Raw genomic sequence first — 12364 nt, 5'->3', positions numbered from 1 at the left:
CCAGCGTGAGTTTAAACCACCAGGTCTGGAACTCGAACCGCAGTCGACTACATGGGAGTTTGGCGACATAGCCATTATGCTAACTGCTGGTCCCTGGCTCATTTTTTAAAAATAGAAACATATTAGGGCTGGCAGATGGCATGGTGGTTCAGGTGCTAGAGTCCCACATGGCCAACTATGGTTCAAGTCCCAGATCTGGCAACTTGACAATGTGTCAGGCATGTGTGTGTGTGTGTGCCCAAAATTTTTTTTTTTTTTTTTTGCTTTAGGATGCATGCGATCACCAGAAAGACAGAGAGAGAGACAGAGAGACAGAAAGCGAGAAATCACCCCCCAGGGAGGATGGTCACACTGCAATCTCTTCTCCTCCATTCTCCTCTCGGGATCTTGGGCACACACGCACATGTGTGAGGCATGAGTTTAAGTCACCGGGTCCAGTACTCGAACCACAGTCGACTACATGGAAGTCCAGCAACATAGCCATTATGCTAACTGCTGGTCCCTGCCCAAAATCTTGAGAGAAGAATGGAGAAGGGATTATGCCATGGCCATTCCCCTGGGAGTGATTTCTCACTTTCCCTCTTTCTGTCTCTCTAGCAAGTGCACATGCCCTGTGGCAAAACCTAAAAGAAAGGAACACATCCACAGTATGAATGGGCCATACCCCATGGACACACTGCAGTTGTTTCTGATTCTGTCTTTATGATATTGTTGCGATCAGTATTCTCAGTTTGTTACTGTACTTCTGTCAGGCAGACTCACCAAAGTACAATGATTAAGGCAAGGGATATGTGTGTTCTGTATCTTACTAGGTGGTACCACATGACCTAACCAGAAATACAGTGCTGTTTTCTGTACATGTGCACCTCACACTTAACGGAAACACTTTCACAGCGTCTCTGTGGCACGTCCAACTTGCAAGCATCACTACTCTTGTACTTTGGGACTATTATTAAGTAAAACTGATATAGTCACTCTGACAACCTGGACATCTCTGTAGTGACTGATGGGTGAGAAGCATGAGATCCCGGACAGAAGACCATTCACATCCCAGACAGGACCCAGTGAGACTTCATTGCACTACTTAGAATGGTGGGCAGTTTAAAACTCAGAAAGACAGAAACTGCTGGAAACCACTCCCCCCATGTAACCCAGGATCCGTGGTGAAGGGTGGGAACTGATGGGGTTGTCGGCATTGGGAGCTTTAGTTTTCCTTGTTAATAGGAGTAGCCATATGTGGCAGGACCTTGAAAGCACCCTGCTGTCTAGATGTATCAGGTAAAGGACAGGAGGCCTTGGGGGACCAGCTCTGTGGCCATCCCAGTGCTGCCACCAGGGGCTCACAGATAGGTGTCCCCTTACACCCCCTCCCAGGAAGAGAAGTGGAACCCCAATTCACGGACACAAAAGGACTCTTCAAATAAATTTTCTATAGAGATGTAGCTACATGTGAAACAGTAGAGTGTAATACTTAAGGTACACTATGTATCAACTAAGTCATACCACCATATGTAAGATTTAATAAAAATATTTTTTACCTCGGGACTAGCAGGTGGCATGATAGTTAAGTTGTGGACTGCCACATGTTTGACCGCAGTTTGAGTCCTGGACCTGGTTACTTGAAAATCACACCAAATGTGTGTGTGCATGCCCAAAATCCCAGGACAGTAGAGGAGAAGGGATCACAGTGTGGCCATCCTCCTGAAGGGTGATTTCTTGCTTTTCCTCTCTGTGTCTCTCTGTCACTGTCTCCAGTGAGCACACGCACCCTATGGCAAAAACCTTTTAAAAAAATTTTTTTTTTACTTTCAAGTAAGAGATGTACAAATAAATATAGTTACTGAATTTTTCTGCACTTAACTGTTGTACACTACACTGTGAGGAAGGTAGGTCCATTTTACAGATCAATAAATTGAGCTTTTGATGTCAGACAGCTTTCCCAAGGTCACAGAGTTAGTCGGCTGCGGGGCTCAACCCTAGGTGTGACCCACACTGCAGTGCTGCGCATCACAAGGCCTTCGCCCAGCTTGTTGTTTTGTCACTCCCTTTCTTCCCTCTTGCTATGTTGGCTTATCCTTTGAGAAGGCAGCTTTTTCCCCCTGAGCATTTCTGTCATTCTTTAAGGTGAGTTGAAGTGGAAACATATTCTTATTTTGCAAATCAGTCCTTAGTAACTATTCATTGATACTGTAAATATAACTGCTGCTGTGGCCATGATGACAGGTTCACAAATTGGATTAGTTACTATGTTTCGAGCTTTCTTAATCTTATTTTTTCAGTAGTCCATTTTCATTTAAAATTTTATTTACTTCTTGCTGAAAGGAAGAAGATTTCCCTCTCCACGTTGGCTGTTGTCTGCCTCTGGCTTCGACATCTCCCCAGCCTGGAAAAAGCAACACTGCATCTTTTTGAAAAGCTGATTTCCAGTGGGAGAAATTGTCTGAGAAGGATCGAATGCTTTATAAAAGATTCATTGCTGGTATGTGCTGGGCTTTGGTGAAGAGAAAAATCTTTTTAAAGAGATGCTGGGAATCATTTCTGTAAGTCAAAGAATGAGAAAAGGGGAAATGTAAACCGAAGAGCGATTGGAACCATTTAAAATAATTGTGTATTTCATCTTTTAAAAAAAAAAAAAATACCTAACGTAGGGGTGCTTTTCTATTTACTTGGATCATGTAGAGAGAAGTTGAAGGTATACTCACTTATTGTACCTTATGCTATACATTCTTTAGAATTGACATCTGGGGGGCCGGCATATGGCATGGTGGTTAAGGGTGCTGGACTCTCACATGGCCAACTATGGTTCAAGTCCTGGACCTGGCATCTTGCTTTCTCACTTTCCCTTTCTCTCACTCTGTCCCTCTCTGGTCAAATTATAAATAAATAAATAAAGTTAAATAAAATAATTCTTAAAAAAAAGAAAAAGAATTGGCATCTAGACAAACTTTTTTTAATTGCCAGAGGGCATGTACACTCACCAGAGAGAGACCGAGAGATGAAGAAGGAGACAGCACCCACAGTGGGGCATGGTCATACCACCATGCTTTCTCCATTTCCCTGTCCTGTTGGGGTTTGGGGGTGGCATAAGCCACTGGGGCTAGGATTCAGACTGTGGTTGGCCATGGGAGATCCAGCTCCCTTAACCAGTAGGCTACTTGGCCAGCCTGACAAGCTCTTTAAAAACATTTTTTATTTTAACATGAAAAGTTAATTTTTAGAGGTGAAGATCTTACGGATTGACAGGAAGAATCAATCAACATTCAAAAAATAGACTTTTAAGGGCCAGGTGTTGACCCATCAGTAATAGAAGTGGATCCCCCAGTGAAGGTCCTGGGTCACGTCCTGAGACTGCCCTGAGCTCACCAGGTGTGAGCCCACGGCCTGGGTCAGCTGAGACTTGGTGTGAATTATGGTATGAAGACCCTGTCGAGCGTGCCTGTCTGTGTATATGTGTCTCTCATTGAAGACAAAAATACATTTTATAAACAAGCTTTTAACTCTCCACAAAAGAAAAAGTAAAATGCTCAAGAAAAACAAAACAAGGGCCAGTCCTTGGCATGATGCTCTCACATTGCCAGTGGAATGGTTCAAGTCCCAGACCTGATGGCTTGAAAGCTGGGCACGAGTCACATGTGCCTGTACTCCTAAAAGGAGAGAGAAATGGAGAAGGGATTACAGCACGGCCATTCCCCCAGAGGAGGCTTTCTCACTTTTTCTCTCTCTCACTAAGGGAGGCTTTCTCCTTTTCTCTCCTCTGTCCCTCTTCAAGGAGCACCTGTACTCTCTGACAAATTAAAGGAAAAGAAAAGAAAAAAGTAGCAGTGGTTAGAACAACAGCTAAGACTTATTTAAGTTTCCTTTTGGTGTAAGAATGCCAGCCTTGATACCTCCCCCTGCAGCAGCCCAGGTTTCCCTTCACTCAGCTCTGTGGAGTCAGGGACTCTGTGAGCTATCCAGGTCCCTGCACCTGATCTGGACTAGGCATCCTCAGAGCCTGGACAGCCAGGGTGTCTTCCTTCTGTGGACGGTAGCTCCGTGGAATGTGTGTACATTTTTGTAAGAACAGGAGTAAAGGCCAATGCACCCTAAAAACGACAATCGAAAACCATGCAAGTGCCATGTCTCACAACCTGTCTTCCAGGAGCCTCCAAGGACTGCCATGTTCTCTCGTCAGTTTCTGTAACCTGTGGGGATTTAGCTGAGATCACCCCCCAGTTTGTACACATGCGGAAAGTGAGAACAGTGGTGAACAGCCTGATCTTAAATGGGAAGCCAGGAAGCTGGCAGGAGGCAGTGTTCACCTTGGGGCCACCGAGGAGGTTCTGAGTTTGCAGAGCCCTCCCCACCGCAGACACCTTCTATTGTTTCATTCAACCGGAACTTCCTGTTCCTGGTCTCTCATCTTCCTTTGAGTTGGATACCGTGTAAGGAAATCCCATCTGAATCGGTTGCCTCTTCATCCATTTCCGTCCTCCCCTGCCCACCTTCCCCATCCCAGGCTCCCTGCCCCCTCCTGCTAGGCCTCCCAGGTGAACGTGCCAGGAGCCCTTGTACCTGTAAGGTAGGCGGTGCTGGCCGAACCGGAATGATAGGAAATTTTACAGTGTTTGATATAAGGGAAAAAAATTAAGTCAGAGACAGCCCAAAGACAATTTTTTTTAGGATAATTCCTACTTGACCTCACCATTCAAAAGAGCTGTATATTCAGGCAGGAAATAAAAATTCACCTTTAAAAAAATAATTACATGCAATTTAAAGTAAAGACTGTTAGAAACCCTTTGACACTCTATTCCAGGTTGTTAAAGGTAATAAATTACCTTTATTATCCAGTAAATCTCTTTATTTGTAACTAAAATATGATGCTGTAAGTTAATTTTCTCTGGCCCTTTTTTAGTAGCAAAGTACAGTAACTGAGCCATTTGTTTGCTTCTGGGGTACTGAGTAAATTTCCTTTAAGTCTTCTCCCTGATGAAAAACTCCAGTTCCATCGACTTTTCTGCAGCCTTTCATTAATTCTTGTGGTTCTTCTCCAACCTTCTCCATGTTCTTTTTACCTGTGGCCCTCAGGCCTGAGTAGCACGTTAGTGACATGATGATGAGACAGAGAAAGCAGGTCCTCCCACTGAAGATCACGCTGTCCCATCTTCAGCCTTCAGTTTATAGTTTCCACGATGCCTCTCTCCCCTCATCAGATAGCTGCGGAGTCAGTGGATTTATAAAAGCGTTTATCAGGATCATGTGTGTAGATTCTGAGCTTCCATAATGTTGAACGTGGATTCCAGAGGGTGTTACTTGGCTTAATTTACTGTGGCATTGGCAGGATGTGACCTTGCTGTGCCTCACGGTTCAAAGAGGTGATTGCCGCCCTGGTGGTGAGCTGGACGCTCCCGATTGGCGTGGGCTGTTCTCCTCAGGCGTCCTGGCCTACCAGTGCCAGAAAGCCATGCAGGCTGGAATGAGCCCGTGACGTGGCCGAGTGATTACAGGGTAACCCGAAGAACCTGCTTCCTAATTGCATCATCTGATTCATTTATCGCAGCACAGTATCTTGGTGCAGTGACAGGACCGTACAGAAGTATCAGCGAGGTCGCTGAGATTCAGATCGCACGGGGCAGCTTTGCTGCAGGAGAAACCCGATGCCTATTACATTAGAGTTGGATTCTGAGAGTAATTAAAGTGTGATGGTCTACGTAACTTGTGTTTTATATGGAGCACTGTTAATTATATTTCTCTCCCTTGGGACTATCCAGAATGAGTCCTGGAAATTCCGTAGTTAACAAAATGTAGCAAAAACAAGAAAGTGTGGTTCATACAGGTAGTACAAAGTGAAATGACCTTCCCAAATCTTCTGTGGCCTTCCAGGGACCTGAAGGCTTGGTATTTTCCCTTCCTACTATGAATAGCAGGGGCTAGTCTAACACCATCTGATTCGCACATGCATACATAGTCTTGAGCTGTATAAAGACACTTTGATCAATTACAGACCACACAGATGATGGTGGTCCTCTGAGACACTGCTGGGCTGTCCCAGGTACGTGGTGGGCTGTACCATCTCAGCTTGTGTAAGTACCCTCGATGTTCGCCCATTGACAAAATTGCGAAAGGACCCATCAGAGCATATTCCTGTCACGAGGTGACGCTTCACTGTGTATGTGCATTTGAGGTCTAAAATAAAAGTAAGTTTCCTTTTTTTGAGAATTATTTATATAGGGACCAGAAGATGGCATAATGGTTATGTTGTTGTCCCACATCGTTGATTGTCTCAGACCTGGCATCTTAAAAGTCAGGCCAACGTGGGACCAGCAGATGGTGTAATGATTATGTCACTGAACTCCCACATCGTCAACTTTGGTGTGATCCTGGACCCGGCAGCTTAAAACTCATAGTGGACACGTGTGCGTGTGTGCCCGTGATCCTGAGAGGAAAATGGAGGAGAAGGGGTTGCAGTGTGGTCATCCCCCCAGAGAGTGATTTTTTTGTTTGTTTGTTTGCTTTCTGTCTCTCTGGCTTTCTCTCTGGTGAGTGCACTCACTCTATAGCAAAAATCTCTTTAAAAAAAAAAACAACTCACTCTAGCACATGTGTGCATGCTCAAATCCCCAAGAGGAGAATGGAGGATAAGGAATTGCAGCATGGCCATCCCCCTGGGGGATGATTTCTTTCTTTCTGTCTCTCTAGCAAGTGCATGTACCCTATAGCAAAAATCTCTCTCTAACTAAAAGAATTATTTATTTAATTTCATGTATTACAATTGTTTCTTTAAAAAAAAATTTGCTATAGGGCATGTGCACTTACCAGAGAGAGACACAGAAAGGGAAAGTGAGAAAGCAAGCTGCAAGACCCAGGACTCAAACCATGGTTGTCCATGTGGGAGTCCAGTGCCTCAACCACCTCGCCAACTGCTGGCCTCAAAAGTAAATTTTCAAAACCTGCTTTTCCTTTGAGGCTTACTCTTTGGCTTCCAAGCACTAGACTGTCCCCTATACATGGTCACTTGTCACAGTTGGTTGCTTCTAGATGAATCGAGGTACTAACCGTAGTTTGCCATTTACCATGCAGACCAAGCCTTTTCAAAAGAGGATGGTCTTGTGTTTCCCTGGACAGTGCAGGCACTGGAAGACCACAATCCAGAGCCTCGGGCCTTCAAGACCGATGTCACGGAAAGCAGTGAAAACTGTTTGCTAATTATGCAGCTTTCTTGGCACCATTTGGTTCCACAAGGCTGGCCTTGAGTCAGAAGGATGCCATGATTTCCCATTGCAGTTCTATTTGTGGAGCCCAGAAAGCTATTGTTTGGATTCTGCACTTGAATGGGAAGTGCTGACGGGGGCAGGACGGCACTGTGCTTGGCTGCGCACTGTATGCCAGGGCCGGGAGGTACCCTGGTTCCCATGCCCTCCAAGCCTGCCGCCTCACTGCAGGCGGATCCTGAGGAGTTGTTCCCGCGCCTTGCCAGGCGGGTCTACCCAGAAAGAGGCGAGAGCAGAGAAGGAATCAGGAGGCACCGACTGGGCCGGCGTGGTTTTAGTTTTGTTGTCGTTTTACTCAGGTTTTAATTAGAGAATATGCCTTACTTTCTCTCCCACCTAAAAGTCATCTGCTTAAAGTACAGTGCTTCCCAGTTTAAAGGACAGTATTTTTTTTTATCTAATAAGAGCTTAAAAGTAAAAAGCACTCAGATACCTCAGTGCCCTCCTGGATGTGAGCTAGAATGCATCCTTTTCTTCACCCTCTAGATAGCAATTTAGAGCCACTGCAAAAAGAACAGCTCTTTACAGAAAATTCCAACACACAGTTCTCTTTTTGTAAAATATCATACTGAGGAATTAACTCCATATCCTGGATGATGTCATCAGTTTTTCTGTGCTTTCACTAATGTTCTAGGGTTTTCCTGCTTTTTCATTAGCAGTATTTTTAAGCATTTCATTTTTGAACTCGTTAGTGTGGTGCATGTAATTTAACAAGCCCTGGTCAGGTAGGAACGTGTGGTGGTGGTTCATGCCTGTGGCGAAAGTAGTTGCACTTCCTCGTGAAGACCTCACGGGGGCACCAGATCTCCCAGCATCCTCCGTGAAGAAAGGCCCAGACTGTAAGTACTGTTTCTGCTGTGGAGAACACAGGACTTCGCAACCAGTCAGAGATGACAGAGGAGCAAAACTCAAGCAAAAATAGCAGTCATGGGCCAGGGATTCAATGCCACGCAGAAGCTGAGCTGAGAAGCCCGGAGGGCTGCTGCAGCTCTCTGCTCGGCACCACCTGCCCACCGGATAGAGGCTTGTTGGGCCAGGCGAGGGGAGGGACTTAGATTGGGAGATTTCTGTCCATTGTCCAGTCCCTGCGTCTTACATGTGTGCCTCCCACTCTGTGTCCTGACACTCGGGGAGCATGTGTACATTTCAAACACAAGAGTACATTTGGTACTTGTTAAGTTTTTAAGCCTGGGAATGACAGATTTATCACTAATTAAACAATAATTGCGTTATGGAGTACTGAAAAAATTGCTTGTAGTATAAACAACATCTGGTAAAGATTAAAAAGAAAGAATAATTTTTCCCAGCTTAAATTGTTGAAAGAAACTTGAATATTTCAAAGCAAAATAGATCTTAAAATGTGAAAGGGATATATACAGTTAGATGTTTAGTATTTTGAAAATAGAAAATAAAAAAAAGATATAATAAAAAACACATAAAGCTGCCTAATTACACATGATAAATGTGAAGGTTTTATATAAATAATTTTTTAATCAAATCATTTTTGAGCTCAATGAAGGAGTTTACTGTTGAATCTTGTGGAGATTGTAAGTTATTTTTGTGATGAATAGAGTCACCCTTTGATTGAGGTACGTATGCTAGCTAGCAAGGGCTCTCTGCCGTCCAAGAAAGCAGTTAAGAAACTACCTGTGGGACTCTGCTGATGGGGGAGCTGGAGGGAGAGCTGCTCAAGAGCCCATTTCTTCTTTAAAAAAAAAAAAAAATTACCAGAGGGTTTATGAGCTTGCTAGAGAGACAGAGAGGGAGAGGGAGAAAGCACCCCCAAATGGGACACGGCCACTCTACAGTCTCTTCTCCACCTCTCCACTCTGTTGGGAGTTTGAATACAAATATGATGCCTGGTGTACTTTTTAAGCCTCCACAGCCAAAATTCAAACTATAGTCAGCCATGTAGGATTTGGCTCCCTAACCAGTAGGCCACAGGGCTGGCCCATCACCAGCCCATTTATTGAAATGACTGTTTTTCTGAGTAAAATTTTTTGAGCTGTTTTAAAATGGATAATAAAAGGAAATCTATTCCAAGCTTAATGAACTTTTTTTTTTTTTTTTGTAGAAGTTTTTCCCTTACGGTGCATATTCTCGCCAGAGAGAGAGATAGAAACAGTGAGAGGGAAAGTGAGAAGTCACCCCCAAGGCGGTGGCCATGCCACAGTCCCTTCTCCCCCACACTCCTCCCAGGATCTTGGGCACACATGCATACGCACCCACTATGAGTTTCAAGCCACCAAGTCCGGGACTTGAACCATGGTCAGCCATGTGTGAGTCCAGCAACGTAACTGCTACACCATCGGCTGCCCCCCCCCAAGCTTAATGAACTTTAACCTCTCTCTCATCTATTTTTTGTTTATTTTTAGAGATATCTGTGAAGGGTGATAGATAAAGGCACCTGGATAATTTTTTTCTGTTTCTTCACTACTTTTTTTTCCTAGGAGGAATCACTTTTGCCTGGGAATTACTCGAAATCATAGCATAATTTCCTTTCTGATTTATTTTCTTGCTATCTTTCTCTCTCTCATACACACATACACAGAATCAGAAAAATTACTGAAAAATTTCTTCCTGAGAAATCTGCTCTTCTCTGTTCTCAGGCCTCTTTCAAGTGGCTTGGGTGAGACAGGATGAAAGTCACAGGTTAACCATCCAGGGGAGCTGGAGAAGCCGAGTGATTTGTGCAGAACTTGGTGCCAGCCAAGTAATGAGCCGGCCTCCCCCTCTCCTCTAGAACAAGGAACAGAGAATGTGGTGACCGTTTGTCCTGCGTTGACTCTGTCCTCCCGTGTCTGGTTGAGGGAGAGGAATGGGCTGGCGGAGGCAGGGAGGAGGTAAACGGTGCAGTTCTGGGTGGCTCCTGGAGGAAGCGGGGGAGGGGGGGAGGTACACTGGAGGGAAAGCTGCTCCTGCACAGATGCTCGCCCAATGGAACAGCTGGCCGGAGAGAAGGGAGGCAGAGCCCGGAGTGCTCCGTTGTCTCCTGGCCATCCTCTGATGTCTGGCGAGGGGATAGGGAGAAGGAGGAAAGACAAGGCTCGAGCTATCGGTGCCTCCTGGTGAGTGTTTCCCAGGCTGTCCGTGAAAAGCGTTAGGCCAGATGGAGGGAGAAGAGCTTGAGCAGGAACAGATTTTGGTTAAGATGGAGAAAAACAGACCAACAGATGGAACCCGAGAAAGTTTTTCCTTTCTTTCCTCACTTTTCTAGGAGAGAGATAACTGCCCAGATTGTGGGGCTCCAGAGTTCGACCCCAGAGCCCCGTACTGCAGTGCGTTACTGGAGTGTTGACTTCACAAGTGAAACAGGATGTAGAGGGGTGACTCCCCATCACTCACAAGGATGTTGTGAAGACTGAGGGAAGACAGGGCTGCCAGAGAAGCATAGAGGGAAACCTTAATTCTGTATGGAAGGTTCTCTCGATGACAGCACCAGTTTAAGTTTATTTTCTTTCTTTTTTTTTTTTTTTAATGTTTGCTATAGGGTGCATGTGCTCACCAGAGAGATAGTGAAAGCAAGAGAAAGAGAGGATAGTGAGAAAGCACCCTCCAGGCAGGATGGCCATGCCACAGTCCCTTCTCCACTCTCTTAGGATTTGGGGCATGCACGCACCTGTGCCCATTGTGGGTTTGTTTTTGTTTTTTTAAGAATTATTTTATTTAACTTTCTTTTTTTCATTTTTTTCTTCATTTCTTTATTCACCCATTTTAATTTGACCAGAGAGGGACAGAGAGGGAGAAAGTGAGAAAGCAAGCCACCAGGTCCGGGACTCGAACCATGGTCAGCCATGTGGGAGTCCAGCGCCCTTAAGCACCACGCCACTTGCCAGCCCCCCCGCATTGTGTTTTTCAAGCCGCTGGGTCCTTGATTTGAATCATGTAGTCTGCCATGGGGGTCTAGCTGCCTTAACCACCGTGCCAGCCACTGGCCCAGTTGTACTTTGGTGACTTGGTATCAGTGAGACACATGGCTGCCCTGTGAGCACTCCAGTCTTTGGGAGGGGGCTTGCTGGCCTGGGAATTAGGTACTTGGGATATACAGTATTGAATCTGAAACCAATGATAAAGGATGCAGATGAGGAAGAACTGCTCCCAGCCCTGAGCACAAGGGAGACCGGCTTTAAAATCAGAATCTTGGCCATTGTTTTTGAGCAGGTTATCCCTGCCTCCTGGCATCTGGTCTGTTTTAAAAGCTAGAACGGAGGGGCAAGGTGGTAGGGGCGCTGGACTCCCACATGGCTGACTGTGGTTCTAGTCCCGGATCTGGTGGCTTGCTTTCTCACTTTCCTTCTCTGTCTCTCTCTGGTGGCTGTAGAAAATTTTAAAAATAGTAAATAAAATAAATCTTTATAAAAATGAAAGCTAGAATGGGTTGTGGAAGCAGGCTGTGAGTAACCAAGGGTGTGAAGTATTTGGAAAGGAAAGATGTCTAACCATCCATCTGCATGAGGACGAGCAGCTTCCACACTGCCTGGAGACACTGAAAACGTTCAATTGAGTTGTTTTGCTAGAAAACACTACACAAGGGAAAAGTATATCCAAGCTCCCGTTTCCTTCTGACAAACCAATGCAGGACTCTCACTTGCTCTCCGAGTGTTTTCATGAAAACCCTAATCTACACATCAGAGCATCCTGTCTCTGCCATTTGGAAAGCCCTGTATAGGTACTGAGTGATTCTTCATTCTCCATCAGCCCATAGAGTGGCTCTGGGGCAGTTAGATCGTTTAGAAGGAAAGGAAGTGGTTCTGGGAACCAGCAGATGGTGTAATGGTTATGTCGCTGGATTTTCACGTAGTCAACGGCGATTCAAGTCCTGGACCCAGTGGCTTAAACTCACACTGGGCGTATGTGTGCATGCTCAAAATCCCAAGAGGAGATGGGGGAAGAAGGGATTGCAGCGTGCCCATTTCCCTGAGGGGTGATTTCTAGCTTTCTGTCTCTCTGGAGCACATGCACCCTATAGCAAAAATCTCTTTTTAAAAATAGACAAAGAAAAGGAAATAGTTCTGTTGTATCATTTTCAACTTGGGTCTTACTTTCCATCAGTGCACTTCCAGGCTCTGCGTGTCTGTGTGTGAGCAGTGGTGCTGTTTGGTCTTACACGCTCT

The 12364-nt window shown here is 45.2% G+C and overlaps 1 protein-coding gene across 1 annotated transcript in view; it reads left to right on the top strand.

The window, feature by feature from the left end:
• The window catches only part of FANCC (FA complementation group C), a 293240-nt gene that overhangs the window by 237000 nt on the left and 43876 nt on the right, over positions 1-12364 (top strand). The window contains exon 8 of the mRNA XM_014583931.2: positions 2323-2479. Coding sequence (XP_014439417.1) covers positions 2323-2479 — 157 coding nt within the window. The remainder of the gene's footprint in view (positions 1-2322; positions 2480-12364) is intronic.

Source organism: Tupaia chinensis, unplaced genomic scaffold (assembly GCF_000334495.1).
Source record: "Tupaia chinensis unplaced genomic scaffold, TupChi_1.0 Scaffold145148_1, whole genome shotgun sequence".
Lineage (NCBI taxonomy): Eukaryota > Metazoa > Chordata > Mammalia > Scandentia > Tupaiidae > Tupaia > Tupaia belangeri.
This window is presented reverse-complemented; position numbering and strand designations above follow the sequence as displayed.